Source organism: Ornithodoros turicata, chromosome 3 (genome assembly GCF_037126465.1).
Source record: "Ornithodoros turicata isolate Travis chromosome 3, ASM3712646v1, whole genome shotgun sequence".
Classification (NCBI taxonomy): Eukaryota; Metazoa; Arthropoda; class Arachnida; order Ixodida; family Argasidae; genus Ornithodoros; species Ornithodoros turicata.
Genome location: NC_088203.1, coordinates 29,265,059 through 29,289,679, shown reverse-complemented (window position 1 = coordinate 29,289,679; position 24,621 = coordinate 29,265,059). Strand labels below are relative to the sequence as shown.

General features: G+C 42.9%; 1 protein-coding gene across 5 annotated transcripts in view; it reads right to left on the bottom strand.

The window, feature by feature from the left end:
• Positions 1-22,319, bottom strand: part of LOC135388355 (MYND-type zinc finger-containing chromatin reader ZMYND8-like) — a 70,826-nt gene extending 48,507 nt beyond the window's left edge. For 2 of the 5 annotated variants that reach the window (XM_064617855.1, XM_064617858.1), the window contains exons 1-10: positions 22,086-22,319; positions 21,569-21,651; positions 17,998-18,036; positions 9,489-9,923; positions 9,129-9,190; positions 6,605-6,712; positions 3,350-3,502; positions 1,703-1,795; positions 1,517-1,604; positions 507-637 (exon numbers count right to left, since the gene is read on the bottom strand). In XM_064617855.1, the coding sequence (XP_064473925.1) occupies positions 507-637; positions 1,517-1,604; positions 1,703-1,795; positions 3,350-3,502; positions 6,605-6,712; positions 9,129-9,190; positions 9,489-9,923; positions 17,998-18,028 (1,101 nt within the window). In that variant the 5' untranslated portion in view covers positions 18,029-18,036; positions 21,569-21,651; positions 22,086-22,319. Of the gene's footprint in view, positions 1-506; positions 638-1,516; positions 1,605-1,702; positions 1,796-3,349; positions 3,503-6,604; positions 6,713-9,128; positions 9,191-9,488; positions 9,924-17,997; positions 18,037-21,568; positions 21,671-22,085 lie in introns of all 5 variants that reach the window. The other 3 variants (XM_064617857.1, XM_064617856.1, XM_064617859.1) reach the window with 3 other exon arrangements.
• Between the last annotated feature and the right edge of the window lie 2,302 nt (positions 22,320-24,621).

Genomic DNA, 24,621 nt, shown 5'->3' with positions numbered 1-24,621 from the left:
ACTACTACAGACCTCTACAGACCTCTACAGACGCTACTACAGACCTCTTCTACTCAGAGGAATGGAGAATGAACAATCATCACTGCCTATTTTTTGCTTCAATATTATAGTTGGTTGATCTCTTTTGATACGAATTTCAGATGATACCAATATTTTCCGTCACCCCAAGAGAGAAATTCGAGGGTTGGGCAAACTGAGTCCGAAATATCGAGCGACGTAGCTGCACGGCGTCCGAAATTTTGGACGTTCTTATACATGACCTCTATGGGACCCGCGGCCTTTCCGCGAACGAGTCCGAATAATCGAGCACGTCCGAAAAATCGGTCGGCGACTGTAGTAATTATCATCAGTTTTATATAACATTACGTCTTACATAACGATACAAAACTATATTCTGATCACACAGAGTGTGATCAACAGATTCCCCCAAACTCTCGAATGCTGCTCCTTAATGCCCAGGAGTGGATCAATAGGCAGTGGGTGAAAGCAAGGAACTGCACACCTACACAGGGTTCTGTAAACCATGACTCGTGAGTATTGGCATTCTTGTAGCAGTCAGGGCAGACCTCGATTTCCTCCATTTCCTGCTTGCACACTTTCATCAGTACTTTGGCACTCATAGACAGCTTGTGGTTATCTACAGAGAAGGGGGTGACAACAACAGACACATTATGAGGCAAGCTGGTGACTACCTGAAAGTAAAGACTCGCCCCTGTACTAGATGAAATAACTGTGTCAAATGTCCCACTGGCCCACAAGTACTACTTTATGAAATATTTTACTTAAAATTAGTATATTTTATTTCATTAGTCACAAACAGTAATGAGCTCTGTGCCATGAAGTGCAGACCTTCAAAGATCCTCCAACGTTTTGCAGAAAAGGTCATGTCATGAAAAGGTCAAATGTTTTGCAGAAGCTCAGCAGAAAGAATAACATACTGGAGCCCCCTGCAGCAAAGAGAAGCTTGGAACTGCACATCTTTATGCTGCTATTGAGGCTCCATGTTGTTGTATGGCAATGCGATGCATTTCTCTGGCACAAGACCTTTGAGCTCCACAATAACCAGCTGAACTCCGTAATAACTGACAATAAATTATACCAGAGGGCTTGGAAAGAAAAAAATGACACTGGTCAGGTAAATCATGAAGTAGAGGGTACAGTTTTCCCTTTAAAGATATTCCCTTATGAAATGACAGAAAGAAAATCCACAATTCCGAACTTAAATCAGCAGTCAGGATCCTAACTCCCGGGCCAAATCAACGTTGGTCTGGTTCATGTATTTGTAGCAAGTTTCGCCTGGGATTTCGTAAGGGATTGTAGAGAGTACATCAGAATTCATGTTGAGACACACCCTCTCCTCTGCAAGCCAATGAGACTCAAAGAAACACGTATAAATCATTAAAGCAATTGCACTCTGTCTTTTGCGACGTGTTTGATCACCCATCTCTCTTTTGCTGAAGAGATATGTTCACAATACGTTGGGGCAACTATTTTGTATGAAATACAAACAACGTACAGCCGTTGAAGATGATGCAATTATGGTAGATCCACCGTGCGTCATTCAAAAATGATTCTGTACAACCGTAGTGCTTCCACCGCACATTCTGCAAGACATAACAAGAACCGAAGAGAGCCGTAAGTGTACAGATTACACAACATTGCTTTTGCTATGCAGGCAATTATACGACATCATTTGACACACCTTTTCAAGAATACTGAGGTCAAAGGGATGACTGACGTAATCCGTGTAGGTGGGGTAAGTCTTTGTACAAACTGGCCGCAAGAAGGCTTCATGCTGTGTGGAAAATCATCTTTAATAATGCAGGACAGTAACCTTGAAACAGACGTATATTTTGTTTCATTAAATCATACGTATAATTGTGGACCATGTCTAAAGAGGTGCAACAGCTGATATGACTTGAAAAAATATTTTTCTCATAATGAAATTTACTTGGGTAATGGAAATTCCCTTTTAGATCTTGGCGGCGAGACAGCAGTGATAACCAGGACCTTGATCTTTAGGCCTAGTTCACACATACAGCAACAGCGTCCCGGCAAATGACAACAGCAAGAGGAGACGTCCACTTTTGCTTACTTTACAGTTACTTTACTTACTTACCGTACTGTTACTTTTTCCATTAAACTGATTGAGTTGATCGAGCGAGCTGTTATTAGTTGCATTACGGTTAATAAAGCCAGGGTCAGGAACCTAGTGTCATGTGACGTGATAATAACGCAAAATACTCTTTGTTCTTTCTTTTCTTTATGGATTCTGCACACCCCCAGATATGAAGCATTAAATATCTTGATCCCAAGTAAAGAGACTGGACACTGACCAGATAGCACACATCAATAGCCAGCAACTTATCTCAGCTGTTTGTTTTTCATTTTAACATTTCTCTTCACTTGCAATACCCCGTTTGCTAGGAGGAGCAGAGCCATTTAAATATTATTCTCCGTCACGCGGCCCAGAAGATATTTGCCGTCAAGACTTCACAAGCTAAATAACAGCTCCACCGCAGCACTGTTTCGTAACACAGTGCTACATATAAGAGAAATGCTGACTCAATACTGGGAATGATTGCAAATCACTCAGTTCAAATTGTCTAACTGAACTGCACCATCTGTTGATGATGGTTGTCACGCATGTTTTTTAAAGAATTAAAGGTATTTAGAAAAAGAGTAAAAGTTGCTGCAAAAAGTAACTAGTATACAGATAAAAGTATGTCCATGAAAATGTATTATACTTCACTCAAGATACAAAAAAAGTACATAAATATGTATTAAATACATATAACCCAGATACTTTTCTCAGTTCTTTAACAACCCTGCACACACACATCAAGTGCACACTTATGCAAAGTACCGTATTTGCATGATTCCAACACACACTTTTTTTCCGGGGTGCTCAAAATTGCATGCGCATTACAATCGGAGGCATGTTGTGAGAAAAACATGAAAACTCAGTATGAGGTGGCCGATCACATTGGTATTGACTGGGTGCAGGGGGACCGGAAGGCTCTCCCACAGTCGATGGTGGTCTGTTCATTCAAACAGTGTGGAATTTCAGTTGATAGCCACAAGGAACTTTCGGACAGTGAAGTCGAATGAAGAGTGTGTTGTATGTTTCTAGTCATAAAATACTCTGTTCTTAAAAAAGTGTTTGGCCTCCTGTTTCATACTCGCACGGTAGAATTGGCATCAAATTTTTTTTGTGATTTTTCTTGCTAAATTCACTTGCGCGTTACAATCAGGGGCGTATTAGAGTCATGCAAATATGGTCAAAGGAGCTTCAACTCCCAGCCTTGTAGAGAGCAACGTGTGACTTCTCACACTGCATGCATCTCACCGTGTGCTGCTTCAATCTCTGCAGGGCAAATTGGAGCAAGGAGCAGAACTCCTCAGCACCGAGTGGGGCCAGACCTGAGGAGCGAGTGTCCATGTTCTCGGCTGCCATGACGCGTACACACTCTGGACAGACCCACTCACTCAGAGTCTTTACCTGTCAAAGAGGAAACATCGGCTATTACCAATGCAGGTGCCCGTCAAATGTTGCACAGCATGGTTCACGACACGTCTTGTCGAACACACAAGACAAACTGCAATAAAAACAGAGTCCAAATATCTAACGTGTTTTGATTCTTTATCTACCACTGGCAAGCCTCCTACAGGAGGATATTCCCTATTCAGAAACAGCAGGAAAGATATAAAATTCTGGTTATCATTCATAGTATCAGAATATTCAAACCAGGGTGTCGAACCAAACCCGAACTTGAACTGAAAACAGTACCCGAACCGTTATTTTTGCCGGTATCAAACCTGAACCAAAATTTTCATGACACTTTTGAACCCGAACCGGAGCAGAACCGTAAAAAATAATGGCGGTAACTGGTTCGCAACAAAACAGTTCGGACATAAACGAAGTCAGCATAATAGTTCTTCTCAATCCCCGAACGAAGACACATTGGTATCATTATCACACGTCCATATCATGGATTCCGGAAATTTTCACCTAGCAGACAAACAAGGACGTATAGTAAGTATACTTTCAGAGTCTTTTTAACACGTTAAAGCGATGTTGTCCTTGTGAGTGCCGCGGCTAGTGCCCCACACACACGCTGCGGCGTCTGCTACGTAGCTTTCTAGGACGAATATGTGATTAAGTAAGCACCCAACACTTCGCTTTACACGTGAGGAGTGAAAATTAAACAAGTCAGAAACATGAAAAGTGGAGGAGGAGTGTACCCCGAACAGTTCCTGTTCGATTGGTCGTGGTTTGAAAAGTAAATGCAGTTCTGCTTATTGGTAGTGCAATTGTGTCGTGACACAGTGCCTTTGTGTTGTGGGTAAACTAGTACACTGCTGTGAGCCTGGACAGAGTAAGGCTGGCAGGCTTATTTTCGACATGCTTCAGTACGGTTTCAGATCGATTCACGCTGCGAATGCAGTGTGCCGGCAGGTACCGTCATCTATGTAACTCTGTCCATCTTATTAGGCTTCCTTTAAGGCGGTGCATCATAGCCGGCACTTCGTCGTCTACAGTCGAGGGATGGCGCAGCGAGCGAAATGGTTTGCGCAGTCACCGCTTCAGAACATTTTGGCGCTTGCTTGGAAATGCAGTACCGCTGATGTAACGTCTTCTTTTTGTATTATTTTTGTTTTCTCTTGGCGCGCGACGAGTCAAGCGAAATCTTGTGCAAACATATGACCGCTCGTGCTCACCCAAGTCCAATACCGTAAACACGCATATCGCGCTCAGCCAGACGGAACAATTAGTGGCGCGGCTTTTGAATGCGCACAGGCTGTCCAGCTGTCTCCTGAACTTCTTCGTCGATCTGTTGCTGTTCCATGCTGTGTTGTTGTCGGGCGAAGGGTTAGGCACCAGTCGTTTCGTGTGGTTTCTGCAATGCTTGCGCATATAATAAACGAAATCTCTCGTAGCACAAAAAAACCTAGGTTGGACACGACGCCGTTGAAACAAGCTGGTGTTGGCATGTTATAGCCTACCGACATTACGCGGAAATTGCAAAACGAAACCGCAACCTGTTTTCTTTATTTTCTCTCACCCTGGGCTTACAAATTTCAGACCACGTTGTGGTGGTGCAAAAAGCTTCATTTACTTCCACAGTCAACGGAAATGAAATAAGACTGCAAAGAGGCTTGCTTAGTGTTTCCCACATCCTTGGACATCAGTGGAGGAGGAGGAGGAGGAGAAAGGCAAAAGAGAAGACGAAAAGCTCCAACCAGCTCCATCCGCCGCCCGAAATTCCAAATGCTTAGAGTCTAGGGGACCGCACTTGATCCGCGCTCCTAACCACGTCATGGGACGAGGGTATTCCCAGCATGATTACAATTACAAGCATGATCCTTCCACATTTCTGTGGCTGTGACTGGGAATTCCAAGACAAATAAGTTTCATCTACTATTCCCACGAGAAAATGAGCATCGTTGAACAAACAAACAAAATTTGGGGCTGGGCTACGCTGCCCGTGCTCGTGCTCCCGTGTCATGGTAAACGTCGGCCTCGTCGTCTTCCGGCCACGTGCAGCGGTATTGCATTTCCAGCGGTCAAATTGTTGCTTGTGACGACACACTCGATGGGAGATGGCAGCAGTGCGCTGCCCATTCTGAAGCGGCGTACTCCACGGATGACCATACCCGACAAAAACTCGTGCGCCGAGTCAACGGCTTAACATAGACGAAATCTTTTTGTTGGTATTGGTTCTTGATATGTTTTTCTAGTGCGTGATCGAGCCAGATTTTCGATTTTGGGCGGCTCTATTTTGCAAGATAGCGGAATCTCGAAATATAGCTTTTCCCAAACCTTTCGACGATATAAAATTTTCTGAGTCTAAAACGCAAAATCTGCTTCGATCACGCACTAGATCTAAGCATAGTCTCCCATTTAAAAGCAGTTGCACGGAGATCAACCAAATTTTCGCGGCGCTACGGAAGTTGAAAAATGTATGGGGATTCCCATAGAGCGTCGGTGGTGATGCACCGCCTTAAGTGTATCTTACTGGTACTGTGCGTGTGAAAAAGGTATTTTGGGAACAGAAAGGAGCAGGACTACACCGCCTCATCAGCGTGGACTCTATTTGCAATAAGTGTTCATCCATTTCTCCTTTCTCTTGCAAAAGGGAGTACCTGACCGCTAAAAACATATATGCAGACAACAGGAGTAAGCTATTATGAACTCATTTCCTGATAAAAGCAGTTTTATGCGACATATAAAATGGAAGCGTTGAAGCGGTTTGATTTTTGGCGTGGCCGAACCGGAACTAAATCAAAGCAACGTGAACCCGAACTGAACCCGTATTTTTTGCGGTTCGACACCCTGATTCAGATCCCTTAACAATTGATCCTTTGAGGGAGGTTGAGATACTGCTTTAAGCTTCCTTATGACTCAGCTGCACATTCACATTGCACATGTACCTGTTTTCAGATTGCTGCCAGCCTCAATCACAGCTGTACCTATTCACATGCAACATTGTACGTATCACGAAAAGAAAGTTATGTTGCAGATAAGGTGCACTTGTACACCTGGACAAACAATGTGAGAGTATTGCCTGAGGCTCCGAGATTTCGGTGCAGTGCTACTCACCTTGAGGTTAACACAGGAGGGATGAAAGCTACGAGGACACGTATGGCATGTCAGTGTTGCCGGCTCCCGGTGGCATATCCAACAAAAACGATCTTTTTTTGGAAGGTCCTGTAGTAACACAGTAAAAAAAACAACACTGAAGCTTCCTAAGTTTGGGGGTCATCAGGTATAGGGTAAGAAGTCCTCTTATACAAGTATATAGTATGGAGTTTACAATATGTCCCGCGGGCATGGACACGACAGACGCTGAAAAATAATACAGAACAGAAACAACTGCAAAGGAACCAGTTTTGTCCCTATATGATTACTGAGGGCCAAGGCAGTGGGAAAGGAGAAAAGCAGTGTGTCTCGAATAATACAGCGCATGACAACTGCCTACTGCCTCTGCTGTATGTGTTCAGAAGGCAATGTATCCTCATTATATTCCTCCTTCAGAAGTGTCCTACCTGTTTGCTATCACTATCTGCAGATAAGGTATCCCACCCAATTATCACATCACCGACAATCACGGCGAAATGGGAGTTCAACGTGATAGTTTCCCTTCACATCTATACAAATGCAGACAAACATATTCTAGTCTGTCCATTTTACATACTACACCTTATATAATGTTGGGAATCCCAGGCCATTTTCGCAGACCCAGGATTTAGAAATTTTTCCTGACGAGTCCCGAGATCCCGGGATGGGATTCCGGGATTGATATAAAACCAAGACAGTACCCATGCGCGGCCTTTGAGTAGAACTTATCATTCCTGCGTGTGTCTTGTGTCTCTCTCCCTCGGTGCTCTGCCTCTACATGTCAATCAGAACATTCCTCACAACTTAATGTTTTCCATTCTACTTTAATATGTGACTCTTTTGGACTTCAAATAACTGGACTAATTTTATTCACAGTCTCTACACACAGTGCTCAGGACTTATTTCAGGCTGGCAGCAAAGACCAAACCAACCTCTGACTTCCAAGACTGAATGACCGAAGCATCAAAACCCACTAAACAAGAGAAGAATGCACCCGACTACTTAGTGTTGAAGATAAACGGACTTTCGAAACTCCAGGGGGTTCATTTGCCAAGCAAGTTGTTCACGTTGTTTTAAAGGAGTTGTTTGTGAAGACCTTTCGTAGAGGCCCCAAGCAGTTCATAAACTTGTCGTGCCTCCGTAACTTAATGTCCAGTCGATCTTCGACATTCAAAGCGTAAAACAATACCCCACTTTGATCACCTAAAATGTGTGGGAGGTCGCCACATGCTTTGATTGTCTGCTCCTTGATTTTTTTGTGCTGTACTTTACATGCACACCCCTACAAAGCAGTTTAAATAACAACAGCAACTTTATTTGATGATGACAGGGGAGTTTCATCGCCCATTCACTGCCGCCGATATCCCTAAAATTAGCAAAGCAATGCACAGAGCTCCGGCGTGCATGTCACACACACTCACGAGCGAAGCCACACAAGGAAGCAAATATGTGCACGTTATTATGCAGGATGTCTTTTTTTTTTTATACAGATTTTTCATTAAAAAACGAAGGGCTATAGACATCCCGTTTTCATTTCCATCATCTCTGGGCCGACGGACGTTCTTGGCCATCTGTTACTCAACTGTCGAATGACTAAATACCTAAAAATCGTTAACTAACTTTTTAATTATAAACGCTATGAAGTCGATCCAATAAGAACATCTGTTCCCTTCGGTCACCTCATATGGTAGCCATTTCCAGAACAAAAATCTGTTCGATAGATCGTCCGCAGAAAAGTTGTGAAGCAACACCTTTTTTTTCTCTTGATTTTGTTCATTGCGCATCTTCGCGTCTTTCCTTCACCCCAGTGTGAGAGGGTGAAGGAGCACAGTGCAGCCTCATGTGTCGAAGATGAGCTTTATCTTGCAGAAACAAAACAAAAACAAATGTATCATGTGAGGCTATCGGAACTGCCCTATTTTGGGTTGCATTTTCTGTTTCCTTTTCATCTTTTTCCAGGGCACAAGAGGCGATAGTGCGCTCTTTCACCCTCTCACACTGGGGGTGAAGGAAAGACATGTCTCCGAAGATGCGCAATGAAAATAAAGAAAAGAATGGTGTTCTTTCACAAATTTCCACAACTCCACAACTGCATCAACAGTAGGTTTGTAGTATTCTCCATAAGTACCAAAATTCCAGATTTATTTGGAGGAAATCCCAGGACTTTGGGGGATGAAAGATAAGCTGGGATCCCACGATTTCAGGACATCCTGGATCTTTCTACCTTTTATTTCTTACTAGGTGCTATGGACAATGCAAAGAAAAAATACAGGAAATAACGGCACAGGAAGTAGGTCCATGGAGCAACAGCACCTACCCCCTGCCTCCTTGGGGTTCAGGTGGGATACCATAACTACATGACCACAAGCAGTTTCAACTGCAATGTTACATGACAGAGCATGGTTACATAGCTGAAAATGGACAAGAGCAAAGGCTCCGAAATCAATACAGCTGTTTTTATCTCATATCCCACGAGCAGAGAAAATGCGAAAAAGAAAAACCTGACCTTAATGCACTTTGTTCTTTTTGAATCCGGTCCATTGGCAGATTGCACTGGTTTTCGTTTACCTAAGAAAAAATGAATACAAACACCTTTAAAAAATAAAAAATAGATGTACTCATATTTGCCGAGAAAGCGAGCTTGGAAAATATAAAAAAACACATGGAATCGAATATATGAGGTCAGAAGTTTTTTTCCCTCCGTTTCTTTTTTCTCTCAAAATTATACCTACTGCCACAACTCCAATGCAACTCAGCTTTGAAAATACTCACAATCCAATACAACTCAGCTGCAATCAGCTTCGGAAATACTCACCAGCAAAAAGACAGAAACGGAAACGTTAACCATACACACGTGAGTACTCACGTGCATCCTCGGGACAGAGAAGGCCCACAGTGCACCCAATGACTCCGTGACGAGCCTTGAAGCGGCAAATCCAACCGTTTGACGCCGTGAATTCTGCGAAACCCAAGGACTTGGCAATTTCACGAGCCTTCTTACGAATAGCGACGCTGTCCACGTAGGTTCCGGATGCATTGACTTGCCGCAACCAATCGACCAGAGCGGTTTCAACGGCTGAGTATCTGGCAGTCTTAGCTGACTTGGTGGCCGCGTCGAAGCGTTGGACATTGCTCTCAACCTCGTTCCTCCTGGCCACAATGCTGTTTAACGTTGAGGCCGGCAAGCCAAATTCTTTGGCGATGTCAACCCTCGCCCTGTCCGGCTCTCGTTCTACGGCTGCCAGCAGTTCCAACTTCCTCTCAAGGGAGAGTGCGTTCCGTACCTTTCGGTCGTCTGTGGCTGTCGTGTTTGAAATGTTACCAGGCCTCAGAGTTAAACTCTCGACTCAATTCACATACTGTAAAAGTGGTTCACTTCGCTGTCTTAATAATCTGCGAATTCAGGTGGGAGCGCATTTTTCGGGAATGTTCGGCGGGACCTAATTTTCCAAATTCGTGCGGAAGAGAAGTTATTTGGACCATGTAGTGGAAATCGCGGGATTGGGGGTTTGTGACACTGCCGACAGAAAATCACGAGAATTAGCCGGGCTCTACGTGCTGGCTGGGTTATAGAGGCTTGCCGTGAACTCCAATCCCGTAACAATGACACACGTGCTGCTTTTATGAAAGCATGTACATGCAATGCCAGGTGATACACTATGCAAATAAACTACTGATGTTGAAGTGGCATTTCAATTATAGAAATGTTTGACAAGAACAAATTTGTGAGAATAAGGGTCATCAAGTAAGTCAATGTTTCTTTGTGACGCTTATATCGTCATCAATTCCAGTGCCCATACATTTTCATCCGCGGAACCTTAATTTCGCGAAATTCACGAAAATTTCTACTTTTACATTATATCAACTACAGTGCAGGCCTAAAGTGTGAGTAGAAGTGCGCACGGGTGCAGTTATGACCACGGATCAACATCGATATTCCAGCGACATCCTGGTTTGTGGACAGGAATGTAAAGTTTTGAAATCCACGTGGACAAAACTGTGCGCCTCTGTAGCGTGCACAAATATCCGCATGTTATTCAGTGAATAAGAGGTGATGTCTCTGCCGACGTCCCTAGGGAGCCATAATAAATACAAAATGGCACTTGAGTGTGCCGTCCATTTGCAATGCTGTGGCTTCACAGGGACGGTCGCATCTGCTCCAGCCCATTTTGAAACCACAGTGTCATATTATGCTTCTTGAACCACTGACTACGGTATAGAAAATCCCACGCGAAATAGTGGCGTAGTTTCATTGTTATTTGATGGAACAAATGACAAAGAGCAGACGACACATGTTGAGAGCATGCCACAATTCTCTCTCTGGAAAAATGTGAAAACATATCCTTAAGAACCAATGAGGGCGCGACCTTGAGAAAAGGAACACTGCAGCCATGCAGGCATCTCAGAGCTACGAGGCCTCTCCTCCTCTGAGCACCTCACTCTCACTCTTCTGCATAGAGAGTGACGTCACGCTGCCGGAGCTTCTGCAGCCACATGAAGCAGCGCTGATCTTTACAATTTTTTTTATTTAATATTGAAGCAGCCTTCTGACAAAAAAAAAAAAAAAATTAGCCAGGTAGACTGTCGGCCGATGCAGAACATAGTGGCATCGGTTTCATACATGGGTTTCTGGATGCAACTGTCCCTTTAATTTCTATCCTTGAACAACTGCGGATGACATGACACTTATGACAAACATTTTCGTTATGCAGATCATTCCTGCAAATGCAATGACCACGGTTGCGCAAGTACGCTCAATATCTGTACAGATGCAGGTATAGACCTATTTCAACAGGAATTGTTGGGGATGCAGGTACCGGCAGATGTGGACACTGTTAACGCCGTCCATGTTCACCTCTAGCAAGCATGTGTGCATTTATTTTTGCGTGCGCTTACATTTTCCAGTCCTTGTTTCTTGTGGCAATTGCAAGAGGATATCGGATACAATAGATTTGGGGGGTGCGAAAGGGAGAATATAGGGCAGTTGCAGATTTCTCACTACAAAATGCAGTGACAAGTACAGCCTGTGGAACAGTCTAGTTTTGACAATAAAAAGTGCAGGAGACTGCCACATACTGAGTCTGATGAAATAATCTTGCTTTTGGTCAACAAGTAGCTTTGAAACTAAGACCATAACATGACCCTCGTTAATTTGACATCTGCGCTTCGTAACAATTTTTTTATAGAACCATTATGATGTAATGTAGAGCCTGCTGCTGTAATATAGCTAAAATGTTCGACGAACAAAAAACCAGACTGTTATAGTAAATCAGGGTGAAAGCATGCGTTCTATTCCCTGTATCGTGATTTCTGGCAGTTTAAAAAGTGTTTCGGACAACTTTCAAGTAGGCCACACGATGCAATTTGTTTGTCACCATTGCAACGTATGTGCACAGAGGGACAGTGCCCCTGAACAGTTACCAGCTGTTACCAGAGAGCAGATTTTCAGGCAAACACATATTTTTATCCATTTCAAAACCAAAATTAAAGGGGCACAAAACGGGTGGACAAACATTCTGCAATTATTATGCTCAATGAAAGAACATAGCTCACGATATCCAAATATGAAAATTTTGGTTCTAGCCAGCGTCCTTAACACGAAATGATGCGATTCAATCTCTCCTTATCCTTGGAACCCTGTCACGTCACCATGTTCCAACATACAGCAACACCGAATTCTAAGCGCTGGAGGTGGGGGAGATTTCGCTCTCCTAGCCAAAGACAGACCACACTGAGACAAGCTGCAGCTTGTGACGGAACCAGTTTCGGGAACATCGCGGTGACCTCGCGGAGCAATACAGCACTGAAAACATAGTGCGCACGTGAAATATAATATTTAGTGTTTTTTTGCACAATTTGAACTGGCTATCTTGAATTTAACGAGCGGGAATATGTTTAGAATTGACTTCACTTTTCGATATTACGACAAAATTAATGTATAAGCGTCCCACATTCTAAATGGCTGACGATGCGTCATGTCAAAATGACGTGTCGCTATTGTCGCAGGGCGGGCATGAGAGAGAAAGAGAGTACTGGGGAGTATTCAGTCGGTTTGCAGCCATTATTTACTTTTTTGCAACGACTATTTTTCTAAAACGATCACCGTCGGCAACGTATCACAATGCGTTTAAAAAAAGTGTGACTCATATGCCTGTTTATTGCCCCTGTAAAAAAAAAAAAAAAATGCATAGCCCAGGCACCTATGGCACGTTTCATTGATGCGTCCCTGCTGTCCATGAAATCAACAGTGGAGAGAACTGGTTCTGATCCTCATGAAAGCGTCTCGCATGTTTGCTGGATAGCACCTATCCCAAAACAGCTTACATCACGGGCTTTGCACACGGGCTTTACCGAGTGTACAGTGCTGGGCAGAAGGTTACGGAACACACTGCGCCGCACTCCTTCCTCAGAGTGATACGCTAGCAGTGAATGGTACTGTACTGACTTACAAACAGGTGACTGGGTTACCTAGGCACGTGTCTGAAAGTCCGTACGGTCGCATTCGCTGCTAGCATGTCACTCTGAGAAAGGAGTGCGGCGCAGTGTGTTCCGTAACCTTCTGCCCAGCACTGTACGACGGGATCAGAAATAATTACACTACCGTAAGCCAGTTTCTATCTGCACAGAAGGTGGTCTTCCTCAAGTGTCCCTTAAAGGCCGATGGGCAGGTGTAGCAGTACCCCTCCAGTCCATTATTACCCAAAGGGATATATAGATGGCTGGCTGGAAGCAGTACGGTACTTTGCTTCGCCGTCCAAAGTTAAGTAGTTTACCATTGGACGAAGCTGCCTTCGTTAGAACTGTGCAGGCGGCTCCAGAAAGACAGCTGAACCTGATATCTGCTTTCTTAGTACACACTTCACTGAGTACGCTCTTGGATAGCATAAAGGAGGTGGAGCGACTAGACAACGCTACCCTAGTCTCTTTCAAAATGGTGGAAATTGTACACGTCAAGTACTTGAGGCTGTACCACAAACTATACGCGGTGCAGAAAGTGTGCAACTAGTAAACCATGCCCGGGAAAGAGATCCTGGTTTTCAGACACGGCCGTCCTTGCATTTGTTTAAAGTAGCACAGAAGTCATTTTTAATGCCCCTGTCAGACGTACTAATTTAGTGTCACTTTCAGCGAGTACACTTGCAATAAGTGTCATTCTTTACGAGTCACACGGCATCTTTTAGTGACACTAGATGCAAAGTACACTTACGATCACCCAGTTTTCTTCCTATAAAACTGTTAAGTTTGCCAGTAAGATGCACCATACGAAGTAATTTACACCACAGAGTCAATTATCGCAGAAATTGAATTTAAGATACGCCGCAAAAAGCGACCGTTCGCAACTGTGGTGAAGAGCAGTACCAGCCTGTGATCTGCCTGGAACCTCGCGCTGACGCTATAAGGAGAACGCTTGCTGATTGGCCTAGAGAAATGTTGTCTGCTACTCGGCTGTTCGGAGTTCTGATAAAGCCTTTCTCCTTGCTCGGTAATGCTTAGGCCGCTCCTTCTATCCCCAATTCCCCGGGGGAACTGGCAAAACAGGTTTACGGCGACAAAGGGACAATGCGCTGACTCCCACTGACCGGCAAACCAGAACGAGTCTCCTTATGCCGTCATCGGTGACGTGCCATCATACCTCCTCATCCTCATTATAGCTGGAGTGGCGAGTTAAGGGTGAAGGCGCGAAGCTATGTTTATGTGAGTTTTTTTCTGGGAAACAAGTTGCATACATCAAAACCTTTCGCGCTTCGGTATAATGACACACACACTTTCATCAGATGTCTTAATCTGAATTTTTTTTTGATGGCCCTCTGTACGCCTTTAATGGTGATGATGATGATTGGGAGTTTAATGGCGCATTGACAACAAAGATCATAATGCGCCATAAACCATTTGTTTACTGGTGGAGCTTCAATCCGACTGTCCCGGACGATGTGCCTCGCAGATACGTTTGTTCGTACAAGCACACACCAACAGCTTCGATCGCCTAGACCATTTTCTGCGTACGAAATGCTTCTCAGCGACAGCAAGCAGAACTTTACGTTGGAACACTTATAAATGATGCTGGTTATTCCTGCTTTTATGCATTTAACGAGGAGGGAGACAGCTGACAACTTCCAAGACCCCTACGAGTTGCTGTGGCTCCTAACATCTTCTATGTCTGTTGTCGTAACTGAAGTTTGGGGATGGATTACCATGATGCCTGTAGTTACTTCTATTGGAAAGTACAGACTTTGTTTCTCGAAATTTTCGTTGTACGAACCAACGTCAAAGCTTAGTTTACCAATTAAGGTTGAGCACCATATTTTGCGTCAGCTGTTATCACAGAAGATTTGGATACGACTCCTGGGAAACGACCTAGAGCATTCTACTTGAATAACGAAATGTCTAACTTACGAACTAACGAACTTCGTCACGGAAGCTCTGTCACACTACTTACTATACAAAAGTATCCCTTTTTTTGGCCTTCTTTACTGCCTTTTTAGGCACCTAAATCACAGTTTTTTAGTGCCTAAAAACCCGCTCTCTGGTATGGGAAGATATTGCTACTACGCCTTTGTGATCTTAAGCCGAGACAACATCATCAGTCATATCTAGCTTGCGAAGTGGGCTGCCAGTTTCATTACAGTACCACAGGCCAGTGATGCAAAAGCTGCGCTCTTCCAACACGTTGACATGTTGACAGTAGAAAACCTAACAGTCAGGTGAGTGTGGATTGAAGCAGGTCAGATGCCACAGATATTCCAAACAGTCTCCGCCCGAATGTCGGCATTATGCGGCCATAGGCCTGCAATCGCTTATGGAAGCAGACAGACTTCTCCACACAATAAAATGAGGGACATCAGGATGCTCAAATAATTGCTTTGATTCCTACATCCATTTCCTACATTCCTTTCTGCATCAACTAGCATAGTCTTCTTTTCTGTAGTGGGATTTCACAAAAGAAGGCTTTTTTTTTTTCATTAGTGTGACAGGTTAGTTCATGATAAAAATCTGCTGGGACTGCACTGGTGACATGAATGAGTGCCTGCAGAACTCATAACGAATTTGCGCCAACTTTTTTTGTACTTTGTACCAATAATACCTAAGAACAGTTTCATCAGGGGAAAAGGTACACATTCTTCACAGATCCAAACTTTTATGCAAGGCAAGTGATGCATACCTCTTTACCACTTTTATGTTGCCATTTTTTGTATTTTGTGTTTGTGCATCTGTCACTTCGATTTTCTGTTTGTTCATTACCTGCTCCACACAGCACACAACCCTCTCCTTGTTGGTCATCATAAATGTGTGTTGACATGGTGGTCTTTACACAAGTAATTAGTAGTAAAGTAAAATTACAACAAAAGGTATGCTACGAAAAATTTTCAACAAAAGACATTTATCTAAAGGGAACTTTACGCATGTGCTGCAAGGAATTTTTATGCCTCATTCTGAACAACATCCTATCCTGCTGAAACTGTTCAGGTAAAAAAAAACAATGTGTATCATATATATACATATTTTTGTGCATCTCAACAACAATGACTTGAACTAATTATCACATCACTGGTGTCTAGACTGCTTGGCAATATAGCTGATGGTTCTTTTCAAAAGAGTCTTCCCCAGCCAGCTGAAAAATTACACCTGTACACAAAAAGAGGAGTAACCAACAACAATAAAAAATTATGAGGAGAGAGTAGTTCCTCCAATATTCAGCAAGGTTGTACAGAGACACATAATGCTGAGGTTAGATAATTTTGTTTACTTACTCTGCTATCCAGAATTATGCTGCACCAATATGGCTTTCAGAATTGGTTGCCATAGCAAGAAAAATCAAATTGAATACTGACTCAAACTGACTGGCTCCGTTGAAAACACGGTCCTGAGACCGTGAGTTGCTGAGACTTTCCGTATCTGGGTGGTGTTGCCTTAATCTACCCGGCCATGTCGCAGGTTTACTCCTTCTATGCACTGTTCCATTGCGTGTCCGAAAAAAGGCGGTTCGACGGCGTCGGTACCCCTCGAAGGATGAAATCACAGGTGTGTGCCACAGGTGTCAACAATGGAAGCCTGCTTACCAACACCCCGTAAGGAATGAAATAAGATGTGTACGCTCTTACACTGCATGAGAGGCAGCTTTTGGACAAATAACTGTGTGTCATTCAAACTGTGTGCTGGAGACTTAACAACTTGTGATTGTTACGCCGTGCTGTGTCTATCAACAACAGGTTTGAAGTGTTCACCGCAAGTCCCAAAATCCCAGATTTCAGGACGTAAAAAATAGCTGGTATCCCGGGATATCCCGGTTCCCAACACGAACAGCAATGTTATGACTAAGGCCCCTGGTTTTCTGGTGTGGAAAATTCAAAATTCTGCGGCACCGACATGTAAATTCTGTGATTTTCCGTTGCAAGCAGTCAACGGCTGCTTGTAATGGGAAACACTTTATTTTCTTGGATAATGTAGGAACAAAAATATTTTATAAAATAACGGATTGAAAGCACTGTTGTGGGGCAGCAATACATACATGATACCTTGGGTTCTCCTCTGACAATGACAAAGGTCTGTCACCTCCAATCATTTTATAGCTGCTGAAAGATCTATAGACCTGCAGCATGGGCCATTTTGTAAAGCAGCCTTCACCCAGCCTGCAGGGAAGCTCCAGGTGAAGCCCACTTTCCTGAGGTGTCGTTCGTATCAGGTGAACCGTCCGATATGCAGGAATCGAAATATTGGGTATTCGATTCGCGAATGAAATACTTCGAGCGATTGATATTTGGTTCCAATTCGAGAACTCGAATATCCGCACAGTCCTACAATAAGGCATTCTGTAAAATTCCGTGCAAAATGAAGGATTCCGTGATGAATTCCGGACTCCGCGATATTTCGCGGAACCGCAGAAAACCCTGGGCCTTAGTTATGACCAATATGCAGTTGGGTAGACGCAAGTTGAAGTTGCAAGAAATTGAATTTTCAGAACTGAACTCCAACATTTGCCAAGTCAACTCCTCTTATTTTTTATTTTTTGACGGAAACAGAAAGCACATGCCACATACACCACTCCACAACAAAATACATTCTTGTCTAGTCCTGAACCTACCATGAAGGATTTGCGATTCTTTGATGCATTCACAGAAAAAAAAACAGATCTATAAATAAATTGCTGGAAAGCATATCAAGAGAGTGCAGCTTCTGGATAGAAGTGTCCATCCTAGGCAATGCTGTGACCAATGAGTGACTTTTAGCTGCTTTACGAACATCATTTGTTTCAACTGTGAGCATTTCCAAAAATTTGCCTGGACGACCAAATCCTAAATGACGCTGCTCATACTTCTCACTCAAACTTCTGACCCCATAACAAAGACTGAAATATGACACAGAGAATGGGATGGTACCTTTATAATGAAGATGGTCATCGTTGCTCATTGTGCCTCCTGAAAAGGGCAACAATACAATGTACATATTTACAGCATTTAGAAACACAAAATTATGTGTTCTGCACTTGACATACAGGGTGTTACCCTATAAAAGCTTACCCGCGCCGGCATGCCGTGCTCGCCAATTACTCAATGCAGGCAGTACAATGTGTTGCCTACGTATAAAACTCATACGGACATTCCATCATGGTAAACATCGAAGTGACTGAGCACCGTAACGCAAAGTTATAGCGCAAAACGTAAGGTTCCCGTAGTCAAAACAGCCAAGATGGCACCTCTCAGTTACCAGACGACATCCGTTTTGGGTGTCGTCTGCTGAGTATACGTCGGCATTTTTCGTTCCTCACGTTGCTTACTTCTGAGCAAAATACGACAGTTACACGAAAGCGAAATGAAAACTGCAGTTCCATCCGGCTGGCAGGATATGCGACACGTCGTCGTCTGGGGAGTAGCATGTCAACTGCTCTTCTCAACGCCACCATCTTGATTGTTTTGACTATGGGAATTGCACGTTTTGAGTCATAACTTCGTGCTTCAGCACTCAATCACTTTGAAATTTACCAAGATTAAATGTCCTTATGAGCTTTATATAAAGATCGTACAATGTGCCACCTGCATTGAGTAATTGGCGAATACGGCATGGCGGCACGGGTAGACTTTTATAAGACCTGTATTATGACCCTTCTTTTTACACATAAATTTACCTGTTTTCTTAACCAGATCTCAAGCATCTTAAGTGAAACAGTAAAACACTCACAAAATTTTACAAAATCAAAATGTATCTGAAAGAAAAAATATTTCAAGCTGTTTGTGAGGTTTAAACAAACCTGACAGCTCCTTGCTGTTTAGAAAGAAGACTTTAACCAATACTCTGGACAGTGGAAACAGAGCTCAGTGAAGTGTGTGGCTTTTAAGGGGGACTAACCCCAATGGTTACAAAGCCATAAATTTAGAAGTATTTCACATTTTAACACATAATTCAATTGTTAATATTTTCTCATTATAACTTTATTTATCACCGAGGGCACACCAGTAGCCGCACACCGTCGTTTTTCTGCAATATCTACGTTAAACACATTCTAAGTGCCGGGAATAAGCACTTTACTTGCAGGAATCCCACACCAGCAAACCCGTATGGGTCTCAAAACGTCAATTTTAGCCTCGTTTTTAAGTTGTGCTTGCCGGTGTGGGATTGCTGCAAATAAAAATATTTACGGTGTTTTGATTTCACATTGACTCCTGTTTCACATGCAGAATGAAAACATGCGCTCTAATGGCAGACGTTTTGTGATGCTTTACTGGACTTGTACTGGGTGCATTTTGAAAATGTTGTTCGTCTTGCTAACGAATCAACAGTAGACAGCTATTACCGCACATTGCCCGAGAGCAACTGTGTTTGTGAAGCTGCTCCGTTCTGTTTCTGCGTTTCATCCATATTCACGAGCGGGAAGCTTTGGAAGCTTGAAAGAGGAAGCCATGCTTCCACCATGCTTTTTGAGGAAGCTAATTTAAACATTATTTTGGCAATAGCTTCTTCAAAAATGCAAAGCTACAGGGTTAGTCTAGCAATCATTACACATTTCGATATCATTGTAAAAATAAAAGAACAGGGTTTTTCCCGGCCCAAACTTAGTAGAGTGACAGCAGTTTGTCTGAAGTTCCATTTGAATTTTTTACAAGCATTGCGGTCCTGTAGAAAAAAAGAAAGCAAAATGCCGTCCTATGCATTTTTTATGGTCTAACAAGACCTTTGCATTAACTGACATGACAGAACAACAACTTTATTTTATCGTGATGATTAAAACCAAATTAAAATCAAGAAAGATCTCACTGCATGCATTTTCAATGGTTCATCTCACTCAGTAACTGCCATTTCATTCAGTCTCCTTCGTCTTCGTATCACCACACACAGGTGATGCAATATGCAGAAGAGGGGGATTAGTGCATAACAGACGCATGTCACATTGTAGTAGGCTGCGCCACCTGTATGAGGAGATGTGAACGTGTAACAGGCACAGGGGGAAAAGTGGCACCTTTTGAGCGAGACAGGCCATCGAAAATGCATGCAGTGAGGTTTTGCTCAATTTAATTCCATGCACTTTTTTTAACTTGAGTCACACGGCTATCAGTCTGCAAAGTTTCGGGCAGGATATAAACTCAGCCTTCTATTTTTATGACACAATCAAAATGCGTTCTAATTCTAGGGTAATCCCATAGAATTTTTGAATTGACTATGAAGTTTAATGCCATAAAGGCAAAAAGTGAAGCAATAGTTTCAAATGCTCGATTATGATTAAGGACACAGATCTCCAAGTTCTGCACCAGAGTGGATTGCAATTTTCTTCTGCACTCACAACATACATGGTATTTGGCCTAACGAAAGAAATCACGTTAAAAAATCTACTTATCCAAACACTACAGGGTCAGCGCTATTCGTCTCAGCAGGCTTGCCATGATTTGTGAGCACCTTTAGTGAATTTAATTTGCAAGAAATTCAATTTCCACAATTGAACTTCGAAATTTGCAGAGTGAACCTCACTTCTTTTTTTACGGAAATGGAAAGCGCATTCCGGATTTTCTCCATTCCATTGTAAAATGTATTTACTACTACAATGGTAATGGCCAGAAAAAAAAAATTTAATGCGAGAACAGTCATTTTGAGGTGCACAAATTGCCGGTTGCATTCAGATCTCCGAAAGAAGCAATGCAAGGAGGCCATGTACTTCCCCTTTTCCCAGCTTCTGTTGATAACGGCAACATGGCTACAATGCAAAGTTATCTGAAAGAAGAGCGAGAAAGAAACAGGAAGGGGCATGTGACCGTTTGTTTCTTCTGCCACATCTTGCACTAATTTGACGGAGATGTGAACTCGGCCGACAATTTGTGCGCCTCGGAACGATGATTTTCGCAATTTTTTTCAGCTATTACCAAATCACTAGAGAATTCTATACGGTAAATCTAATATGCATGTTTCTGTAAAACAAAAAAAAAACGTGTGGTTGACTAGGCAAATTTTGGATATCAAAAGGGAAAACTAAACATTCTCAGAAATTAGATTTGATAAAAGTGCTTAGCAGTCATGGTAAAATCTACCCCCTACCCTCCTGGAGATAAATACCGTTAACCCCGAGTGTTCAGACAAGCAGGTTTTTGACAAGAACATGTTCACTTCAGCATATGACTAAATGGTGTAGATGTATAAATCTGTATTAGGGATCTTGACATTGTGTTCATGGATATATGATGCGAACAGAGCACAGTTGAGCCAGATTATGACCGAGAGGGCTTGCTCGTCTCCTCTGATTTCTGCAGGCTCATCCTTTATGAGACCCACGGTTGCAGTGTGTTTAAGCCAGCTAGTTCCGCCACCATGCAAGGTGACCTCATGAGTCACGGAGACCCAGCACTGAACCTGTGGCGCCTCTAGACACATAACATTCCACTGGCCACATGGTTACTGTCACAAAAGCGCATCTGAGAAGTAAAACAGGATACATTATGTTAGTAAGCACAACATGGGAGAGCATACCTTTTGAGTCGAAGCAGTTATCAGGAATGATTACTGAGCAACTACATCACGTTGTTCGTCTTCTATGCCTGTGCATGAAACTGCTGCAACGAAAAGCACCACCTGTCAGAGCACATGGGTGACACCATTCAGTAAGGCCCTGCCAGTATTTTAATATGTAACAATCTAGAACTCATGTGCATGCATTTCCAATCATTGGACAATTTTTTTATGAATATCTCCTTTGTGAGGAAGCACCCTCACCTAGGTCACCTGTGGCTAGGTACCAACACCCTCCTGCAATTTGCATTGGCGCATTAAAATGGAGCTCAACGTCATGCTGCTGTGACGAACCACGCCAACGTCCAATTTTTATTCTAGAAATTGGGGTGTCATTCACTCACACATGCACTCATTACTACAACGAGCAAATAGTTACATATGACATGTGTGGTGCTGTTACCCCTTTAGCGCCAATAATCACGACTAAACGCTGCGGTGAACGAACACAGAAAAAAATCATGACGTCCTTACACACCTTTTCCAAACTACGTTCGGCGCTAGCACATTGAAACAGGAACGTCCAAACCGATACTTGCGGTGCTGCCAGGTGAAGTGTAATGTCTAATCTCTTCTAAAGAAAGTTCTACATCATTTCAAGGTCATTTAGGGTTCTTTTGTGAGGCAGTTAGCGAAAAGTCGTAAAAAGGAACACCACAAAGTACGTATCGTGGTGAAAACCTGTCACCAGACGTCGCGACGATCATTTTCGTGTGGCGGATGAACATTTTGCACGTTCCAAGACATCACGCGCTGGAATAAAGTACGTGCAAGATTTGGAACGCCCTTTCAGTGTAGATGAATGAAGTATGAAGTCACTCTGTTCTCGTTAATAAGGAGTCATTTTGTAGAATATCTCAGCCAAATTTACGGCCGAACTGGAACGTAAGTGAGTAGCTGTTATGTACGAGTTGTGGCTGTGGCAGTGCACAAGCTACTGATTAAACAATACGAGGTGATATGTGACATGTTACATGTTGGTACCTCTTCGGCGCTTATGTACTAGAGTCACTAAATAGCATCAAGAACCACTATATGTGACTACTGTGAAGAGTATGGAGCCATAGGGCTCTGTGTAGCAAAGGCGGGTTAGGTGTTCAAGGACACACTCAAGATAACAGGTTCATTGCATTATGGATTGCTCCTCCAAATCCACTTGGCGGAGCTCATATAGTCCATATATATACTCTATCGCGGCCAAGAAGTCGCAGTTTCTGTCTGTATACTCAATCTAGATACATCACCTTACCAGACCCCACCCGACCACCTTGCATGTGGTACATACAAGTTTGCAAGCTGTTAGTGGTGGCTGGAGCTGCACCAGCAAGAAGTATAAGAACTACTCAAGAACCGAGATCCCGGTATATAAATTACTTAAATCCCGGTATATAAATTAATATCGACTCCACTTACACAAATCCAGAGACCAGAGCTTTTTTTAAACAGGTCCTAGTCTATTATTCAGAGGGAGTTGTACAACAGAACATGAGAACCAAAAGGTATTCTGGCATCCAGCTAAACTGACGTGGAAACTCCCATACTGAGTATGGAGTAGTTGTTCCAACAAGGCAGTGAGCAGAAAAATTCACAGCTACAGGCACAGCCCTCCTTTACCCTTCTCTGAACACTCATGCTGAACATGGCACAAATTTTGAATAACTCAAGCGCCAGAAGGTTCCATTAAGTGGAATGGTTAGCCCTAATTTGGATGATTATCTCCATGCACATATGCTAGCACATGTTGACAATTTTTTAAAACCATTTTAGGACATTGTAACCGGGCAAAACTTTCATGGTGTTGGGGGCACAAAAAGTAGTTGCATCTGTAAACAACAGGATGTGGCAGTGGCATAACCGGTTCTCCCCACCCCCAGAACTCGCCTTTGGTAGTGCATTTGGGAAAAAGAATATGAGGGTGAAATCGTACACCCCATGTTAAGTTCCTATAGAGCCCCTCGCAAAATGTTTGTTTTTCTGGCTACATTACTGGGATGCAGGACATCGGAACAGGCCAATTAAAGAAAAGCTACTTTGGGAAAGGCAAAATTCTGTTGACACTGTCATCATGGCAAGCAAGCTGTAATGTAATTTCGTGTAATATGGGTATTGAAATGGAACTGAATTCTCCAGTCTACATTTGTGAATTGAAACCAACTACCAATGAGAGAATAGATTGTTATCTATGGAGAAACAGAAACTTAGCTTTCATAAAATCCATTTCTTTCCAACATGTTTGTCTGGCACGTCAGACGCATAAACATGCGCTGCAAGCGAGGCCAAATTGTTACAATTCATTCAGGCCACAAAATGGTAGAGAGAGCTGCTGCCATGGTCCTTCAAATGTTTGAATACCATGGAAATTGAAAACACTGTTTTCAAGGTTGAGAAAACCCTGGAATTTGAAAACCTGTGGTTTTGTGTCTTTTTCTTGTAAGACCTCAGTATGCAAACTCCACTTATCTGGAACCATAACTATCACTTCAAAACCACAGGAGCTAGCACTCACTCAAACGGTAAACAGAAGTGGAAACCAGAAGTGCAAGAAATGAAAGACTCCTTCTGTTGTATTTACTATTTATCAGCCAGTACTGTGATCATCAACCTCATTTATACTCACACTGTTGTGTGATACTTGTAGCTTATAAATATTTATTGAAATATTGAAGTCATCACCACCAACTGTATTTTACATCCCAGGCAAAATAGCAAATGAGCCTTAAAAAAAGGTCATTGAGAGACCCTTGAATTTTTGTTCCAAAAGTGTGTGGAAACCATGCTCTACACCACATGCACATAAAGCTTCAATTAAATCCAGTAATATAGGTCACGATGATGTACCTAAGTAGAGCAGGAAGACCTGCTAGCGTTCTCCAACTGTATACTGATGTTCTAATGGTCATATTTAACCCGATGAAGTGCAATCTGTGCACAAAAACTAATTATTCTTTGGATCTGGTTCCGCTGGTATTGGTGCACAAAAGCTTGTGACTGGAAGATTTCACCTGAGTTACTTA